This window comes from Typopeltis vanoorti, chromosome 18, assembly GCF_054136105.1.
Source record: "Typopeltis vanoorti isolate ZY-2024b chromosome 18, IOZ_Tvanoo_1.0, whole genome shotgun sequence".
NCBI lineage: Eukaryota > Metazoa > Arthropoda > Arachnida > Uropygi > Thelyphonidae > Typopeltis > Typopeltis vanoorti.
The window spans coordinates 64,815,481-64,837,155 of NC_143566.1; the positions used below are offsets into that span (position 1 = coordinate 64,815,481).

At 35.3% G+C, this 21,675-nt stretch overlaps 1 protein-coding gene across 1 annotated transcript in view; it reads left to right on the forward strand.

Annotated features, from left to right (window-relative positions):
- Zir (dedicator of cytokinesis) overlaps positions 1 to 21,675 on the forward strand; it is a 667,641-nt gene that overhangs the window by 442,784 nt on the left and 203,182 nt on the right. Inside the window, exons 33-34 of the mRNA XM_090407837.1 lie at positions 6,711 to 6,887; positions 16,292 to 16,408. Coding sequence (XP_090263963.1) covers positions 6,711 to 6,887; positions 16,292 to 16,408 — 294 coding nt within the window. The remainder of the gene's footprint in view (positions 1 to 6,710; positions 6,888 to 16,291; positions 16,409 to 21,675) is intronic.

A 21,675-nucleotide genomic window follows, 5' to 3' on the forward strand; every position in this document is an offset into this window, starting at 1 on the left:
TTGCTTTCGACAATTAAGAAATAGGCTGCCAAATTTGAATGAAGAAGGGGAATGGAGTGAACTGTCATCAGTAAAGATATGGATTGGCTTTGAGGCAATTATAGGACCTTTATGTACAGAAGAAGAAGTGACTAACAGTATAGTCCTAGGGTACTGGTGAGGAAATCAGAGAAGAAGAATCTATTTATCATTTACTCTTTGCTTTTCTGCTGAATTGGCTAGTATGATTCTTCCACTTTCCTCCAAAATCATAACAGTAAGAGCTGCTGTTAACTAACATCTATTTACAGTCCAGCTTGCCAAATCAACTTCTCAGCCTTCTCTTTCATTCCATTTATTCTGTTCTCTAAGCCTTTTGCAAAGAACATGACCTTCAGCTGTTCAAAAAAAATTTTTTTTAATTTTAATTTTTTTTATCGATTCCTGCTTCTTCTTACCTTCTTTCTCAGAGTTCCATAAAAATTCCTTGAAAGACAGTTTACCAAATGGCAAGTCATCGATAAAGCAATTCGTTGAATAAACAATTAATCAAACAACAATTTAATGAATGGCAACTCATCTAAAAAGCAATTTATCTGATAAACAATATGTCGAATGACATTTCATCACCTGACAATTCGTCGCAAATGCTATTGATCGAAAAACAATTCACCAATAATTTTTTGATGAATTCTTTCATAATTCATCGAAAGATGAATTTTCTTGAAAAACTATTGTGTTAAAGTGTTCGGTAAGAATACCTAACATCACCCAAGATGTAGACAACATATCTGGGTGGTCATTGAGATATTATAATTATTTTGTTTTTTTTTTTTACAACATTAATCTGTAAACATACCTGCTACTTCATTGTGTAGTTAGTGACTTATCTCTAGACAACAAAAAGTTTGTTCTACCTAATATTTTCACAACAACAATGATCAAATTGAAATCAAAACTGAGAAATTTTAATATAGATCTTAACTGTAAAATTTCATTAAATTTCATCCAGCTAGAGCGGAATTAATATCATTTCAAAACTTCTTTACCAAAATTTTCTAATAAATGTGATCCTATTGGAACTAAAACTGAACCACACAGACTTCTTGTGTACTTTACAAATTCTGACATTTGTGCATATTCCACTAAATCAGAGAGTTATTACAATGTAAAATGCTGACATATTGTCCCTTTGTAGCCGAATATAGTTGAACTGAAAACTGGAACTGTTCAACAAATTTTTGTAAAAGATTCAAATACCAAATTGGAGTAATTCATCCCATGTAACTGGTGTGTGCGCAGACATCATATGCAAAAACTACTATTACTAATAATAAAGGAGCCTCCGTAGTTCAGTCACTATAAACGGTGCCCTTTAGTTTGAAAGACCTGAGTTTTAATCCTGTGTACGATGCAAAGAATTTTTATCAGTTCTCTTCAACTGATAAAACAGACATAAAACACTTACCAGATAAGGAAGACAATGAGAAACCATCTTGTTCTCTGATTATTCCCTAGTAAAATAGCATTGCTACCCCACCAACCATTAGGTTGAGGAGAGAGGATAATAAAGGGAATAATAATAACAATTATGATTCTTTACAAAATCTTTTCCATATTGTGTAAAACACACAATATGCAACAATTTCTTCAGATAATTTCATGGCACATATCAAGAGGTGAATTGTGTAGGCAAAGATTTCCTGTGTGGGATTGGCAGAATTCATTTTGGCAGTTGCTGATAAAAGGTTGTACTTTCAGATTATAAAGATGTTGATTATTAATGGCATCAGCATTATTTTAGAGACAGTTAACATGAGAACAATAAGTCAATTGTGTGACAGCACACTTTGCAAAACCTGTTTTAAGAATGAACTGAATTTGAAATGCAAACAAACTATTCAATAATGTAGCACAGAAACATTTTCTAAAAAGAAAATAAAAAACATAAACTGAAGATATGTAGTCACATCTTTTCGTATTTACATGAGAAGTCACATTTTCTTAAAATAGCATTTTTTCAGTGATTCCATTTTAAGATACTCGACAAAAGAAGTTCATATTTTAAGTGTGAACTAATTTTCTGAATATATTGCCATAAAAAGAATTGATAATCAGTCCTTTGAATGTTAAAGATACCAAGCTATTTTTAACCTGGTTTTACTCCATTTCCCAAGTAAGCAAATAGAGAAGCTAGTCAAGTTTGCACCTGCAAGCGTTGCAAGTCTAGCTGATCCTGCTCGTAGTGCAAGACCAAGGCAACTCATGGTAAAAGTAGAATAAGCTCTGATCACTAATCTTAATATTTACCCTTAATGCAAAGCACATCTCCTGGAGGAGATGTGTGATGCTTTGTATTAAAGGCAATGGGCCACTACCCAGACCAGTTTCGACCTTTATTGAGGTCTCATCAGTGGGAGCCAGGCTAGAAATACCAAGATTTTAGTAATACAGAGCTTATAAGTATTTTACCAGAACAAGTTACCATAAGGTGTTTTAACCTTATTAAATAAAAATCTCAGGAGGAGATATAAATGTAGAAACTGATGCACTACATGCAGGATCAGCTAGACTTGCAACACTTGCAGGCACAAACTTGACTTGTTTGTTTGTTTGCTTACTTGGGAAATGGAGTAAAACTAGGTTAAAAATAGCTTGGTATCTTTAACATTTATTATACCCAAGGTAAAATACTTTCTACAATCAGTCCTTTGAGTTTCCTTATTTAATTAATCTCCTCTACTTAATGAATAATTAACTTTACAAAACAAGTTTTCCTGGATTGGCCCATAAATTTATGGGCATCACTATTAAATTGCTTAGTTTCAAAAACACAGAAATGTCACTTTGTTTTTGAAATCTATTTGCCACTATACATGAAACACTTGATATGTTTATTGTACAGCATTTAACATATCAAGTTCTTAATTTGAATTTGAAGTCTTGGAATTTTTATGAGTACTGTTTCATTTTCATAATATAATTATTATAGTAACAAAGTTATTTTATCAAAAAAAAAAAAAAATACATATATATATATATATATGGTGGTGGTTTATCCCTTCAGTTGTTTCTGACCCTAGGTGACTTTGTAGGCTTGCCCACAGTGTTCTTGGTGAGATTTTTTACAGGGTAGTTCACCATTGTTCTCCCTTCCCCTCCCCCTAATTAACTTTACAAAACAAGTTTTCCTGGATGTGAGGCCCATAAATTTATAGGCCTCACATCCAGGAAAGAAGAGGAAGTGAATCAATTTAATAGTGATGCCCATAGGCATCACTATTAAATTGATTCACTTCCTCTTCTTTCCTGGATGTGAGGCCTATAAATTTATGGGCCTCACATCCAGGAAAACTTGTTTTGTAAAGTTAATTATTCATTAAGTAGAGGAAATTATTAAATAAGGAAACTCAAAGGACTGATTATCAATTCTTTTTATGGAAATATATTCCGAAAATAAGTTCACAGTAAAATATGAACTTCCTTTATTGAGTATCTTAAAATGGAATCACTGAAAAAATGAGATTACAAGAAGAAACTAGCTGAGTAGGCTAAAGGAAATCCTGAAGAGTTATTTTATTATGTGGCAAGTAAGAGGAAGAATGACTACAGAAAAAATAACCTTAATGAGTGCTGATGGTGACAAGGTGACAGAAACAGATAAAATCATTGAGTTACTGAGTGACCACTTTGCAAGGGTATATCATCCAAGTGAGATTACTGCTATGACATATGTGACAGAGACTGCTGCAGAAAGAGAGAGGTGGATGAATTGGAGGGTCAAAGGATATTACAGAATCTCAATGTAAATACAGCTGTGGGATTAGATGGGATATCAGAATGTGTTTTACGAGAATATGCAAGGGAACTGGCAATGCCTCTGACTAGGTTGTTTAATTTAAGTCTCAGCTCTAGCAGACTTCCAAGTGAGTAGAGAGAGAGCAAAGTAATAACCTTGCATAAGGAACAGTCCAAGACTGCAGTAGCAAATTATAGACACCAATCAGTACTTCAGGAGTGGTCGTAAAAATACTGGAAAAAAAAAGGTCAAAAAGAGAATTTAAGAATGAGTGAATGGACAAGAATATGATGCTATATGAGGGGGCGACATGACTTTGTGAAAGATCGGTCATTCCTTATTATTTGTTCACATTTTATAATACAGTGACAGCTGAGTTGGATAAAGGAAATGGCTACACAATGATTCTGCTGGATTTTGCAAAGGTATTTGGCAAAATACCACATGGAATTCTGTTACACAGATTAGAACAAATGGGGATGGATGTTACATCTGGTTACATCTTGCATAAGAGGGTGGCTGCTGGACAGATATCAAAAAGTGGTATATGGAAAAACAGAATCCAGGCAAAAGCAGGTGACTAGTGGTGTGCTGCAAGGTTCCATGCTAGAACCGTTACTGTTTAATTTGTACATAAATGATATAGGGAATAATCTGAAAGGAAATATTCAGTTGATTACTAATGATGCAAAATTGGATAGAGTAATGGTTAATCAAGGATTATATGGAGAGCTTGCAGGACGATTTAAATATGGACAAATTAAAAATGGCAATATGGGCAAAAGGTAATGGGTATCAGTTTAATGTGGAGAAATGTAAAGTTGTGCATTTTGGGATAAATCAGTTACAACCTCTGTGCCACATTGATGGAACTGTATTGCTGGAAATGATTAAGCTAGAGAGTTAGGAGTGGTGGTAGACAGAGAGTTAAAGTTTAGAGGACATGTTGCTAAGGTAGCCCATAAGATTACTTGGCTATTGAAGAACACACTAACAAGTAGAGATAGGGAAATTGTTATTCCTCTTTATAAGGCCTTGATATGTTCACATCTGGATTACTGTGCTCAGGTTTGGTCTCCTGGGTTACTTGGAAACGAGGAAGTGATGGAGAAGATTCAGAGATGAGCAACCAAGATGGCGAGTGGTCTGTGGAATGTGCCTTATGAAGATAGATTATTATTATTATTATTATTATTATTATTATTATTACCACGGGCTACTCCAGGAGTCCTTAGACTCATCGAGGGAGGCCCTGAACATCATGTTCACACAGCTGTTCAACATTCTCACAGTATCTATCATACCTTGCCTTGAACTCGCTCACTGTCATAGCACCCACAACAGACTCTGGCAGCTTATTCCACTCATTTACCACTCTAAAAGTAAAGAACCCAGCTCTAACACCCCTGCTAACCACGCTCTTGCCCAGCTTCCATGGGTGTCCCCTAGTTCTCCCACCACCAGTCCTGATCTCAAAAATATCATCTGAATTAATCCTATAGAATCCTTTTAGCAATTTGAATGTCTCAATCATATCTCCCCTTTTTCGCCTATCAACTAGTTTCTGCAACCCACAAATCTTCAACCTGTTCTCATATGGTGCATTCCATAGACCTGCTATCATCTTAGTCACTCGCCTCTGGATCCTCACACATTCCTCCCCATCAAGAAGGAACCGAGGTGACCAAATCTGGGCACAGTAGTCGAGATGAGGTCTTATCAGGGCTCGGTACAGAGGTACAATAACTTGTTTTTCTCTGCTCGTCAAGGTATTTTTCAACAACCAAGTGAGTTGATGAGCTGATTTAGCTACTTTCGCAATGTGCCCCCTAAACTTCATCTCCCTATCCACCAACACTCCCAAGTCCCTGGCCTCATCAATCTCTTGGAGTACAGTTCCACCAATGTGATATACTGCTGCTAATCTTTTCACTCCGAAATGCATAACCTTACATTTTGTCACATTAAATTGACATCCATTCTCCTTAGTCCAGAACTCCAATCTATCTAAGTCATCTTGCAAGACTTTGACATCTTCTGCATTCACTATCGCCAAGTCCCTGGCCTCATCAATCTCTTGGAGTACAGTTCCACCAATGTGGTATACTGCTGCTAATCATTGCAGAAGTTGCTTGGTAGGAGAAAAATAGAGGATGTGATGGAATCATTTAAGTTACTTAAAGGCTTTTATAGAATTAATGCAGAGAAAATGTTTCAGCACTTCCTGGAGGAGACAGAACAATAGGTCATTCCTGGAGTTGAGTGAAAGTGCAGTTAATAGGGGGTGGGAGGACTAGATTTTTTGCTTGGAAAGTTGTGAATGAATGGAGTGGTTTGTCTGTTAATAGATTCAAGGAAATGCATGATAGATTGTATGGATAGTTTGGGTTTCCCGTGATAAGTCTTTGGACTCAATAGAGGTACCTGTATAATAACAATAACGCTCTCAACTCTGTTTCTTTTTCTTGTCTTGTGAATGTGTCTACATGGACAATAAATTTAATTGTCCTGCAAGAGACTGCCACCACCCTGTTTATTAGAGATCTGAGGTTGCATAAAGAAAGATATATGTTAAGTTACTGAGGGCTTCTGAATTATTTTACTTGTTTATTTTTTGCTAAGAGTTAAATAATCCAGAAACTCTGCTCTATAGTCTAAACAGGTTTTATTTTTGCCTTCAGTAAGTAGGATGATCATCTCACATAGGCAGTGACATTGATCTACCACCTGAAGGCATTCATAGACATCTATGAATGTCTTCAGGTGGTAGTGGAATTCAGTCCTGCAGTGGAACTCAAACTTGCGGTCTGTTCCTTTTTCCTTTATAGTACTGATCCCACTAATGAAAGTTTTGCAACATTTCATAAGAGGAATTTACATTAAATATAATGAGTGATTGATTATAGGGTTTTTTTTTTTTTTTTTGCTTTAGGTACGAGATCTAGTCTTCAATCTACACATGATTTTATCTGACACTGTAAAAATGAAAGAATTTCAGGAAGACCCAGAAATGCTCTTAGATCTCATGTATCGAATTGCCAAAGGATATCAAAATTCTCCTGATCTACGACTTACTTGGCTGGCTAACATGGCTCAAAAACATACTGAGGTATGATGCAAGTGCAACTTTCAATACTTTTTATAAAAATTGTAATAAGATTTTAATTAATATTTTTTATTATTTAATAATTTTATTTTTATTATTTTATAAAAAAAAATATTTTTTCAACAGTTTTTTTAGATTATTATACTAATTAATGACAGGATATCAGAAGGAAACATTTGTTTATTCTACTAAGTTGTGTTTATTTGCAAGCAATGTGGGATGTCCATGGTTTTGGGAACATCACATCACTATTAGTGTATAGAGGGAAAGGATCAAGAGGGAGAAAGGATATTGTCTGTTGATATAGTTTTGTCTTATTTCAACTATTAATTTGCAGGTTGGATATACTGGGATAGCTCTGTTTCTATAAACTTAGTTGATATTATATTTTGAATAATTTTATTTTTCTTGAATTTGTGAATTCAGTATGAAAAAACAAGTTTTTCAATCATATTTCATATGTAACATATGCATTTATGTTTTTTTTTATTATTATTATTTTTATGATTTCATATGAAATTTAAGATGCCATGATAAAAATTTTAGGTAAGCAGGAGAGAGAGACAATAAAATTCACTTATAATTTAAATTCTGCAAGTTGAATATTGAATAAATATTACTGAAAAATTGAATCAACTAACTTATATTATCATATTTGTTGATTGTATTCGTCAAGATTAGTCATCAGCTCACTGTTAAGATTGCATGTTGTAAGTCAACAAATTACAAACATAGTCCCACTCATAACAGAAGCAACCTTTGTGCATTTTTATTGTCCACTCTCTTTGAAAAATAAATAGAGAGAGAAATAACAGAGGTGAAAGGATTACATTGCTTGACATTGTGGTGAATGCAGATATATTGAATGAGTTTAAAGTGCAATTTGATGGGCTTTGTGTATAACAGTGTCTGTACCCACTATGTGTCTTTTGACTCCGTGGAGGTCTGGTGTTAATAATAATAATAAGTGAAATTCTTGAAGACTGATACAGGGAAGATGAGAACAAATATGTAAAAGGGGGAGTAAAAGTGCAAGAAAGATTAAAGAGTAAAAGAGAGAGGGAAAAATTGGCAGGAAGAGAAGGAACAAGAGAGTAGAGCAGCAAGAAAATGAGTGGAAGGACTAGTCAAATGAGAAGGTTGTAGATCAAGAAAATGAATGAAATGTGAAGAAAATGTAAGATCTTGGTAGAGATGAGAATGGGAATGTGATGTATGGGAATTATGTAATCCAAGTATGCAAGACAAGATGTTAAAGAAATATTTACCTGGGCGGGAATTATAGAGAGTGACCTTGAGAATAATGAGTGATCATAATTTGAATGAAATGAGTATACTGTTGGTTTGGTACAAATGACACCTGAAAGGAAGTGCACTTGAGCAGCAAAAGATTTGAGTGTGCAGCATTATCAGAAGAGTGTGAGAGATAGGTAGATAGGTTGGTAAGTTGTGGTTTATTGCTGCAAGGATGACTAAGGCCATATGACAAAAGGTTACATCAAAATACAAGGAAACAAAACTTTAAAATTTGAACATAATATACATATAAAAGACATTTATGATGAGATGCAATTATATAAATTAATTCTTTCTGAAAAGTTACCTTCATGCATTTTCCCAAGGTCTGATAAGATCTTCCTGAGTGTATGTGGTTCAACTAGGGTAATATAGGGTACACTCCTCTCTCAGTTAAAGTGAGTGATGACAATCCATATAAAGATGATATGGTAAGATGATTGCTATTGTGATTGCGTGTAGATGGACATGTTCATTAGAATGTATAAAATGACTAGAACAAACTTCTTCTCTCCTGTTCCTCCATGGACTGTTTTGCCAGTGCCTAATTTCAAGATTAATCTCATGTAGTTTGTTAGTGCTCCCTGCCGGGATGACTGCCGCTGATAGGTTATTTTTGGTTTTTATTAGCTATTTGTGTTCTGTATAGGGGATTGACAAACAGCAACTGGAGATGACCGCATCAGCATCTGCAGTCTCTTATCATTGATTCCAGGGTGGCTGGGGATCTGTCACAAGTGAACATGTAAAAACACAAAAAAGTGATGTATCTCTATATATGTCTGAATTTTTGGTAGCAGTTATGTATTGAGGCACAAAACTGTGTGCCATGTAGTTCTGCACTATGGTTACTGCATCCAAGTGAGATCTTCATATAGACAGTTTAGTCAGGAAAAGAAACAACAGATAACCCTGATCTCATTAACACTATTTGTATAAACTGCTTGAAATCAGAGTGCTTGCTCTGTGTGTAACAGCTGCAAGTTGAATTTCTATGTGACTCTCACTCATGATAGGTTGTAAGCCTGTAGGAGACTAAGAAGGGGTTTTTTTTTAATAATTTTATAATTTTTGTATGTTTTTATTGATTTTTTTTTTTTTTTACATAGTACAGAAACCCTTCTCTAGAGAGACCAAACATGGAACTTTTCAAGACACTTCAGGGTCTCCATTAAGCAGGACAGTTGTCTCAACTAAACAGTGAAATTCATCTCCTACTTACAGACAATCACTAACATCTCCGTCCACAGCAGGATTCAAACGAGCAGCCTGTTGGTTGGAGAGTAGATATATGCTAACCACTTGGCCAACCAGGCAAAAAAGGGCAGAGGTTCAGTGCAGGTAATATTGCCTGCATTAATACCAAAAGCTTCTGGAATCTATTTTTATACACTGCAAGAAAGGATATTTTTGTTTAAATACTTTACTCAAGCATAAGCAAACAAAGTTTGTGCATAAAGTATATTGATGACTAGTCTATTGTATATAGAGGTTGTTCACTCGCATCAGTTGCCTCAGTATCTCATAATGCAATGCATGCTTCCTTTCAAGTGTGTAATTTGTTATGCATTATGGAAAGGGTTTTGACTGTTGCTGTCATCAGAAACCAAGGAAGATACTAAGGCTAAATCAATTATTTTCCATCTGCAAGTATCAAAATGGTTACTATATTATTAAAATACTGTGGATCAGGGATAGTTTTTGAAAGTTTTTTCCCCCTTTTGCTTGGTTAAAAAGTATATTATACTTGGCAAAAAATTATATTCTTGCTTTAATCTTTTTCTTATTACTTACACATGACTGAATGTATATATTGCTATGCATAGCAATATACATATTGGAAAGGAAGTGTGCTGTCCATTTTGCGATACGGAAGCATTTGGTATGGTCAAAAGCCTATATACAAGCAGACTATTCTTTTTTCTTTCATGGTTACACACATAGTGGTCAGGATTCGTTGTGTAAAATTATGGAGACAGACTTGCATGTTAGAGCAATTACTTTATTTAAAACTAAGATAAAATAACACTCGATGTTTCGACCTTCATATTAAAGTCATCATCAGGAATGCATGTGTATACTTAGGACACAAGCTATGTCACAGTACACTTAGTAAGCTACACATGACTACTTTATGTAAGAAATGGTTATGGCCTTATTATAAACTTCTTTCTTCTTTTTTTTAATCTTTGGTAGTAAAGGATTCCCTTGATTGTTTTCTTGTTGTACGTGGGTGGTCTGAAAAGTTCTCGGCCTAACAATGAAAAAACAAATTTATAATTTCAAAATTATTTTTATTTTTCAACATGATCTCTGTTAAGACTAATACATTTATTCCAGCGATGCTCCAGTGCCATTATCCCATCCCATCCCTGTAGTGGTTCTCAGTAAGATCAGCAAAATACCCCCTCTACAGCTGCAGTCACCTCTTGATTCGAAGAAAATGCTGACCAACGAGGAAAAATTTTAGTTTTGGGAAGAGATAGAAGTCAGAGGGAGCCAAATCTGAGGAACAGGGTGGATGTTCCAACAATTCATAGTGCAGATCCCTTAATTTTTCCATTGCTAAAACACCTTTGTGGGCAGGTGCATTGTCCTGATGAAAGATGACTTTTTTCTTCTGCAAACTGAGTCTTTTCTCATGAATTTTTTCGTCTAGTATGGTTAAAAGATCAGAATAATATTCCCTGATTATTGTTTTATCCTTTTCAAGATAATTAATAAACAAAATGCATCCCAAAACACCGATGCCATGACCTTGTCTTCTTTGGTGCTGAACAACCGGCTTATGTCCACTGTTTTGACTGCTGTTTGGATTCTGGTGTGTACTGGTGAATCCAAGTCTCACCCATAGTAATAAATCGATGCACAAAATCAGTTTTATTCTTGTTAAACTCCGAGCACTGTTCAGAGATTTTCGTGCGAGTACGTTTTTGATCAGCACAGCACCCATCTTGCGCAAAGCTTTTTTCATATGCAATTCTTCATGCAAAATATATCCTACAAGTTCTTTTTAAATGCCTATAGTCTCAGAAATTTTCACACACTTTGATATGCTGGTCATCCAATACCATATCGTGTACTTGATCAATGATTTCTTGTGTTGTTACACTTTTTTGGACGTCCTTCACGAGGATCATCTTCAAGACTGGTACAGCCACCTTTAAACTCAACAGCCCATTTCTTAATTGTCAAAAATGAAGGAGAAGAGCCCATAAAATTTTATGGGCTTCGAGTGAATTTCTTTTGGCATTAAACCTTCTTTTACAAAGAACTTTGGCTTTTAACAGTTGTATAAAAAAAAACTACTTGATAGAATGACATGCAATTTCACATGGATGTGAATGCTTATGACAGATGTGCCAACTTAGAAAAAAAACTCTTGCCGATAGTGTTGCAATTTATGGTCGAGGCCGAGAACTTTTCAGATTACCCACGTAGCTGTTCTTTACCAATATTTTGCTTATTAAAGTATTTACAACTTAATTTTCAAGCCAACTCATCAGGACAAGAGCTCAATTTTTTAGGGTCTTTTTGTATATATTGGCTTTGTGTGTGTGTGCATGCGCAGTAGATCATGAAGGAAAGACAGTCTGAAGGAAGATGCATGCACATGTGAAATTCCTTAATTTCGTGTGTGGTTTCGGATATAATATGATTAGAAAGGCCTAATTATAGAAAATTAGGTCTTTTGATCAGTGGGATCTTTCTGATCATTTCAAATGTGCTACAGAATTGATTGGAAAGGCAATCATTACATTGAACCAAAACATGGTATGAGAAAAAATTCAAAGAAGCTTGTCAAATGCTAATCGATCATTCCATGCTCATTAAAAATGATGGCTTAACAGTTCCAAGATTCTGGATGTCTCATCTGCAACCTATATAATAACTAGGAGTAGAAGAACAGGATGTCAGAACTCCTGAAACTTTCAAGGTGGAGAGTGGGGGGAAGGACAATATAAATCAGTTTATGATCAAAGGTTGAGACAATAAACAAAACCTAAAAATAACATGACTGTAGGGAATTTAACTATTTTTATAGTAGCAATTGATGTAGGTCCACTTATTTAAATATCTAATTATTATTATATATTTTATTTTTTTATTATTTAAATTTAGCTCTTCCTCTTTTTCTTTCTCTCACCAGAAGTCAGGCTAAGAATAGTGCACCAGTAGGTATTTGTGTTTCTGACTTCTGATCCATAATCAAGCTTTGAACAGATGAGTGTATACAATGCACTCCATTCTGTATAGTCTAACAAGGATATGTTCAGTAATGTCTTATACTTTTCTCTTAATCGATGGGTGTGTGTGTGTGTGTGCAAAGGTTCCCCCCCCCCCCTCTGTTGTTACTGAAATAACAGTTTGCCTCATCCTAAACTATGGTTCTGATTGTGTGATTCTTTCAAATCATTTCTGTTTATTTTTGTCATTAGACAAATTCTTGAAACAGTATTATGAGATCTTTCTGGTCTTAATATGATAATTTTACTTTATTTACCAAAATAAAATAAAATTATCATACAAAATCCATGCTTTTGTTTTATTTTATTATATATATATATATATATATCTTAAATTTTTATTACATTGACAAACACTTGCAAAATTTTAACAAAGTGTATATAAAACTTCTTGATACGAGTGCACTTAAAATTTTCATATGTAGAACTAAGCAATTTACTTGACAGACTCTGTCACTTATCTTGGAAACAAAAATAAATTAATTTTCTCTACCTACCTCTTCATGTCCCAGGCACATTAAGCTGAGACCCATCTTCTTCAGTCACCCCTGTTCTTTTGCAAGTAATTCTTCATTTCTCAGTCTCTCTGTCCTAGCTATCTTTCTTTCTTTCTTTTTCTGTCATTCCAGGATAGCTTAGGCCTTCCTCTTCTCCTTCCAGGATCCATGGAAGGAAAAGAGGAAATTCCAAGGTACCCTTAGAATTTCCTCTTTTCTTACCTTAGAAATTCTCCTTTGTCCATTCTGGTACAGTGCCAATCCACTTCAGTTTTTATTTAACTGGCAATACTTTTTTTTTTTTTTGCTTTGTTATATGTTGTTATATACTGTAGCCAAAATATTTTAAAGATTGTATGCAAACATTTTATTTGAAAACTATTCAATTTGACACGGTGTTTCTTTGTCAGTTTCCTTGTGTCTGGATAATATGGCCTTCCTGCTGCTATTAATATTATTAATATTATTATTACCATCAGACCTCCACATAGTCAAAAGGCTAATTTCAAGAGGTCCAATATCACACACAAAAAAAAAAAACCTCATTCTCCTGCTCATATCCTCATACAGCTTCTGGGGATGATCTCTTGTTCTTCCCCAATTCTATAAAAAAACCTTTGCTACGTTAATCTGATAATAATCCCTTATCAATGTATGCATCTCAATCAACCCTCCTTTCCTCTTCCTATTCACTAACTCTTCAAATCAGTGTAATCCATATGTTGGCTGATCAAGACTTTGCATAAGGGAATTGTAACCTCCTTACTTCTACATATGTCCTCTGCAACATTGCCATAATCAGTTGGGATGCCTCACAGTGAAGACTTCCCAGCTGATTAGGAAGGCTTCACTGCTAAAACTATGAGAACAAAACTGCAAATGGCAATGCAACTCTTAAATTTTAGATTTAGGAATCACATTGCTATTACTCCCAAATCCGCCATCTCATCCACCTCCTGTAAGATATCCTCGTTAATTGTATTCTGCATTTCACCTTTGCTTCCCAAATTTTAAAATCCTATACTTTATAGTACTGAACTGGCATTTCCATTTATTTGTCCACCTACCCACTCTATTCCGGTTCTTTTGAAAAGTAACATCTGCTCTCTTCCTCATAATTCTTCCCAGCTTTTCATTATCTGCAGACAACTGCAAATCCTCATTCAGACCTTCCTGATTATCTTTAACATGCAAGTTAGGCAATATTGGCCTCAAAAACAGACCCTTGGACACCACTTGTAACTTTCCTCTTCTTGATATTGTTTTTCCCCATACACACAACTCACTAGTGCCTATCAGACAGCCAATCTCCAATTAATATTATACAGGTATCTCCATGGATTCGGAAAACTCATTATGGGAGCTCCATCATTCACACACTAGTCATTATTCACAATACCTATCATACCTCTCCTTAAACTCATTCACTGATGAAGCACTCACAACCACTTTTGGTAACCCATTCCACCCATTCATCAACCTCCAAGCAAGAAATCTAATCTTAACACCCTTGCTAATCATACTCTTACACAACATCCACTGGTGACCCCTTGTTCTCTCCCTTCTTGCCATGTACTGAAAACAGCCTTCAGTGTCAGTCCTATAAAAAAACCTTTAATAACTTATATGCTTATATCGTGTCTCATCTTTTTTGCCTATCAGCAAATTTTTGTAGCCCATAGACTGTCAATCTATTCTCATAGGAAGCATTCCATAGACCTGCCACAATCTTTGTCATTCACTTTTAGATCACCACTTCTTCATCCCCACGAAATTCGGGAGTCCAGATCTGTGCACAGTATTCCAGCTGTGGCCTTATTAAAGCCTTATATAGAGGAACAATAACCTATCCCTGCTTGTTAATGTGTTCTTCACCAACCATGTAATCTGATATACTGTTTTGGTTATCTCTTTATAGTATGATATGCCCTAAACATCAACTTCCTGTCCACGTTCACACTCAAGTCCCTGGCCTCATCATTTTTTCTGCAGTTCAGTTCCATCAATATAGTACACAGCTTGTGATCTCTTCCCAAAGTGCATTGCCTCACACTTGGTCACATTAAACTGGCAGCCATTTACTTTTGCCTGCACTGCTACTCTATTGAAGTCTTTCTGCATGATCTCTGCATTGCTTTCATTTAACATTTGTCCTTTCCAGTTTAACATCACCAGCAAACAACTGAATATTTCTTGTCAAATCATTTCCTGTATCATTGATATGCAAATTAAACAACGTAGGACCAAGTACTGAACCCTGTGTTACATCACTGATCACTTGCTTTCTCATGGCCTCATCTCCTCCGAAAGCATTCTTTGCTATTTGTCCATTTGCCATGCTCTAATCCAAATCACCAGAGTCATGTCCATTCCCATTTGCTCCAATTTATGCAGTACAGTTCTGTGTGGAATCTATGTACTAACCCGTTAGACAATTATATTTTAATTACCAACTTGTGATGTGTCAGTCAATCAAAGGTCTTTGCATAATAGAAACATATCAACTGGTATGCATCTCCCTTTTCCAATGCATTTGTCACCAGTAGACTGCTGAAATTTGATCACCCTTTAGGAAACCCATGCTGTCCACCAAAGAGAATTCTGTTTCAACACAATTGTGGATCTTAGCTCTATCCTCTCCATCACTCTAACTATAATACCAAGTGCACAGTGAATTCTTAATCTTTTCACCTCCTTATGAGTGGAACAATTTTGGGCCCATTCTGCTCCTTTGAAACTTGGTCCAGTATATTAACTCATGTTAACAAGTGCTTCAAAATTGTTAACTCCATGCAACATTTCCCCAAAACATGTGTTAATATATGATCAAGCCCTACAGTCTTATTAACATCAAGTTAACTCAATTGCCCTTATACTTCTTGCTCACTCACCATCAATCTCTTCTTTCTTTCCCATTGCCTTCAAACTTTGTATGATGTTGCACTGATGAGGATGAAATACCTTTTTTAAAACAGTCACTTAACTTAATATCTTATATCCTCTCCAGTAGTTATCATTGTTGAATTTTCACCAATTAGTATATTTCTTCCATAATCACTTTCTTCTAATGGACTCATATCAAATAAACTTTTTGATTTTTGATATTGAAGGTCTTTATTTTGGTCTTATTATTTTATTATATTTGAATGATTTCCATATTATTCAGTCTTCTGAAAGTGGTATATGCTTTGGCAGTGTTTGTGATATACCTTATCTTTGCCTCTGTGTTATTCATTTTCTCTAATACTGCATAACATTTTATTTTATTTAAAAATTATTTTCAAATGAGTTATTAATTTTAGATGAATAGAATGCCTATATGATTAGCAACAAATCTTGTAAATATTTTGTCATTGTATACTTGCAGAGAGGAAATCATGCTGAAGCTGCACTTTGTTTGGTTCATTCTGCAGCTCTAGTAGCTGAATACCTTCACATGCTGGAAGATAAACTTTATTTACCTGTGGGGTGTGTGACATTCGAGGTTAGTAAACAAATTATAAGGAATTTATGAAAGATTGAAAAGAATGTTTTGTATATATATTTTTTAAAGCAGAGAAGTTACAAAAAAAGAATATTACACTTGTGCACTAGTGCACTTTCACTGCACCTACACTAGTGCAGATCTTTAAGAAAAGATGACAAGTGAAAACCTAAAAAAGAACAAATTTGGCATTTATTTATTTATTTATTTATTCTTATGGTAAAAGCAGCTACAGGTCAACGTCCAGACTAAAAAGCCAATCCAGGCCTCATCTGTCACCTCATGGATGTCCTGGAGGCCACCACCATGAAATAGGCACCTTGGGCAGTCATTCATTATATGAGTGATCGTCTGGACCACAAGGGAACAGTCACAATAAGGATGGTCTGATAGTCTCCATTTATGTAGTAGGTAGCCACATCTGCCCTGGTTAGTTCTGATCCTGTTAGATAACCAGATCTTCCTAAGAAGGGTAAAACCAGGCTGCAGAGCACAGGGATCTTCAACCAAGCAACCATTTGTTCGAAGATTGTTGGACCATTGTTCTCTTCACATGTCAGGTGTTGATGGTAAGGCAGCTGAAGAGAGTTCGTCCATGAACCAGAAAGGGTTTCGTGATTTTAGGCGAATGCTAGGTGGCTTTATGAGACTCTGGGGTGGGAGCGGATTGCTCATTACTTTATTGAATTCTTTAATCAAGGCTTGTCTTCTCCATATATTTGGTGGAGCAATGTTAGATAAGGCAGGTAGCCAAGGTAGAGGGGTGCTTCTCCCCTCGCTGCCTGTTCTATCTAATTGTGCGAATGGTAGAGTTTAGCTAGGTGTCTCTAATGTTAGTGTGTGCACTTCTTTCCCACACAGGAGCACAGTATTCTGCTGCAGAGAATGCAAGGGCTAGTGCAAACGACCTTAAGACATCAGCACCACAACCCCAGGTTGTTCCAGCAAACCGTGAGATGATATTATTTCTCGTTTTAACTTTGTTAGACAGGCTGGTGATGTGCCTTTTATAGGTTAGGCTCACTCCAAGGAATTTGGCATTGAAACTATTAAAGTAAAAGATAATCAATATACATAGTGATAGTCTTGAACCAGCTATCTCTGATTGACTACAGTGGATATTGACTGCCCTTCAATCTCCAAATGTTAGGTAAGGCTGAAACAGCCTTGCCTGCTCCTTATTGGGAATAAAAGGTATTAATGGATTGTTATTTTTAAACAGCTAAAACTGTTTGAAACTTGAAAGGTTTCAAAGTTTGATCAAGGGCTGAATTAAGAGGTGAAGTTATACTTTCTAAGATCTCAACTTTGCTTTTAAAATCTTTTATGTACTGTAATCATTATGTAATGCAGAGCATTTCTAACTTATAAATTCAATTACATTTTTAACAAGTGTAAAAAAAAAAAAGTGTTTGCCTACATGATATAAAATAATGATATTTGTGATCTTTTGGATTGCCTGAGCAGATTAACTAGGAGGAGACCTCCAAATATCTTTAATTCTTTTTTCCACTATGTAACCTTGAAAGAAAGAATTAAAGATATTCTTTCTTTCAAGGTTATACCCTGGAGACAAAATTCACATGTGCTACAGCAATTACTTTTCTTATATAATTAAGCAAATAACTGGACATTTTGATCTATATATATCAACGTCATCATCAGGAAACCATGCTTATGTACAAGAAACAAGCTGCATGACACTACACAAAAGTAAACTAAATCTAACTGCTTTGTTAATCATTTATGCTATCCTGACCTTTGGTAATAAAAAAATAAATAAATAATAATAATAAAATAAATACATAGATAAATAATAAATAAATAAAATAAAAATAAAAAATTAATACATCTTTTTTTATATACATATAATAACATAACAATGATTTTAAAAAAATACAGCAGAACTACATCAGATGCATCTCTACAGTCCTATTGTCTTAAGATTTTCTTGCGTTGGGGTTCTGCCATCATATTCTGGATGCTATATGGGTTGCAGATAGGTTTTCCAGATTCTTGGAATTACTCATCCATCATTCTTGTTGAGATTATGATGATAAAACTTGTTTTTTTTTTTTTTTTTTTTCAGACCGAGTTTTGGTGTGGTGTAGGGACTTGTGACATGTTTGGAGTGCATGCATGGTCTGACAGGCCTCTTTTACCATAGCAAAGGAATTTAATGTGCTCTGTTTACCTTATGTATCCAGGTGCACTGGATTTTGTAAAACCCAGGATAGGCCAAGTCAGGAAAGGGATCTTTTGATGATCTGAGTATACTTTTTAATTTTGCAGTAGGTTTGAAAGTTACCTTAATATTGTATTTTTGTAGTGTTCTATCTATTTTTTCTGATATTCCTCTAATGTATAGTATGGCTATGGTATTTTTGTACTCTTTTTTTTACCTTTTGCATTACTGTAGAGGGTCTTGTGAACTGCATTTTTATTGTGGCCATTTTTTATAACAATTTGACTAATGATTTCATATTCCTTTTTTTAGCACCTGCTCATTGAAGCAAATTGTTAGGGTTCTATGTTTCAGGGTGCTGATGACCACTGGTTTTTGTGTTGGGTGGAGCTATGGATCCTTGTGTATGTATTGACCTGTGAGTGTAGGTTTGCAACATACTATGAAGTACAGACAGCCTGAGAGAAGATATGACAAGTAAGTCTAGAAAAGGAAGAGAGGTGTTGTTTTCAATCATGATGGTAAATTGGATATGTTAGTGTTGTTTGCTTTGGTGGCTTAGAGATGTATTTAATATTTGGCGGCCGTGGGGACCAGACAGCAAAATTATTGTCAACATATCTGAACAATATTTTAGGCTTTAGATGCTGAATCCAGAGCTCATTGTTCAAAGTCTTCCATGTAAAAGTTAACCATGAGGGAGGGTGTGGGGAACTCATGGGAATCTCTTCTTTTTGCAGGTATAAATTACTTTGCCACACTAAATACCCCGAGCAAAGCATGTGGGCAAGGAGGACAATGATGTCGAGTGGAAATTTGTTCTATATGGGAAGAATCATGTCATTGATCAGAACATTCATGAAAAAGGTAGTTACATCAAAGCTGACTAATAAATCTTCACTGAGTGTGATGTTTTTAATTTTGTTTATGAAGTTTTGTGTATTTTTATGTAGGAGGGTGAATGACCTACCAACTTGTGTGTAGCCATTAGTTTCTTGGCTAAGTGATGATTGTGGCTGTCGATTCCTTCAACTATCAGTTGTAGTGGTGCATTTGTTTTGTGTATTTTTGGCAGGCCATAAATTTGGAGTGTGGGCATCATGCAGTAACAGCTTTTCATTTGTTTCCTCTGGACAAATGGTGACTGACTTGATTAATTCTGTTGTTTTCCTTTTGATCTGTTTTGTCAAATTGAAGTTAACCAATTGGTACATGTGGTTGGATACCAATTGGTTCATTTTTTAAAGGTAAGTTGTCCGATCAAGAATGATCATAGCATTTCTTTTGCCCACCTTGGTGATAATGATGTCTTTGTTATTTCTTAAAGATTCAAGGGCTAATTTTTCTGCTTTAGTTACATTGTAACTTAGTTATTTATTATCATTTAGTATATTGGCTGTTTCTATCCATGTTGTGTTGGCCACATTACCCTGCACCAAAACCTGGTTTGAAAGAAAATTCAAGGAAACATGTGAGATTCTGATTCATCATCCTCAGACCCATCTGCAACCCATATAGATTCAAAACATGATGGCAGAACAACAACACAACATAAGTGCCAACTGTATTTCTGTATGGAATATGGACAAGTCATTACTAACACCATGTTTCAGCATATGGTGGCAGAACTCCAACAGAGGAAAACCTTAAGACAACAGGACTGTAGAAACGAATCTGATGTACTTCCACATCATTTGATGTAGGGTCAAAGCTGTATAACTGAGAGAAGACCTCCACATGGCCTTTAAAGGAATGCTGAGAACCAACCAGGGCTTCTCATGGTGCACCCTGTTAGGTATCTACCTGGATACTGAACGAACGAGGATGGGCTGGCAATTTGGGATTTACAAGACAGTGTTCAAACCATTTTAATTTATGGATCTGAGACCTGGGTTAGAAGTAAAACACTTGACCAAACCACAGATATGAGAGTCCTGAGTAAGATTAGGGGCCTGAACTGATGGCATCATTGGCAATATCATATTAAAAATGAGGATATTAGGAAAGAACTTGACATTGTCAGCATCCAGGAATACGATAGCAGAGTTAATCTCAGGCAGTATGGTCACTTAAGCAGAATGGGTGAGGAAAGATTAGCAAAACAAGTGTTCTCTGCCAAGTTGGTAGGAAAAAGACCAAGAGGAAGACCAAGATATAGGTGGATTGACATGGTAAAAAGTGCCTTAGAAGATAGAAATATAAATCTGACAATGTTGGAGCCTTGACAGGTAGCAGGTTGATTTGGAGGAAAATTGTAGATAGGAAGTTAGTAATGATGTAAATTTTTCATGTAGTACTATCATATCCTATACATCCCTTGAGAGTAAATGTCAGAAATTTGATGATGATGATGTTTCAGCATAAAGAAGAAGTGCACAAATTCATTCACAGAGAAGACACATGAAATAAGAAAAGTTTCATTGAATATGTTATTGTTTATAACAATGTCCTCATGGTATTTCAGGACACAAGAGTATACAGAGGATTTGAAATAGGAAATGATCACTATTTAGTTTTAAGCAGGATATCCAAATGAAAATGTGAAAGTTTTCACCAAGTTAAAAGTTGAGCAGCTGTTACAAACTCTGAAGAAACTATTGATTAATTCATCTGAGTAAGAATGTGGTCAAGTTGTCAACAAGGATAAAAAAAAAAAAATCAAAACTCCATGAATGTAAGAAGTTTAAGAGGCTGGCCTGGAAAAGAAGACAGCATATGAAAAGTCCTGGCAAGTAAGTTGTTAGATACTCTTTCTCTCACAGAGAAAAATGTAAGAGAACTAAACTATGTGTAAAAATAAATAATGGTCTTGCGAAGATGGCAAATTGTTCTGGAGACTATTGAAAAAGCTTAGAGATAGACAAAAGAGTACACTAAAAGTAATCAGAGATAATAAAGGTGATACAAAAACTGATACTAAAGGTATTTTAAATATCTGGAGTTACTACTTCAAATCAAAACACTGTTAAATGAAAAAAAAGCAATGATTGGACATCATCATCCTTTCAGGGATTTAGGCCTAGTGGCCTGTTCCAGTCTCATTCCATCTTTTCCTTGGTCATCCCTGTCATCTATATCTTCC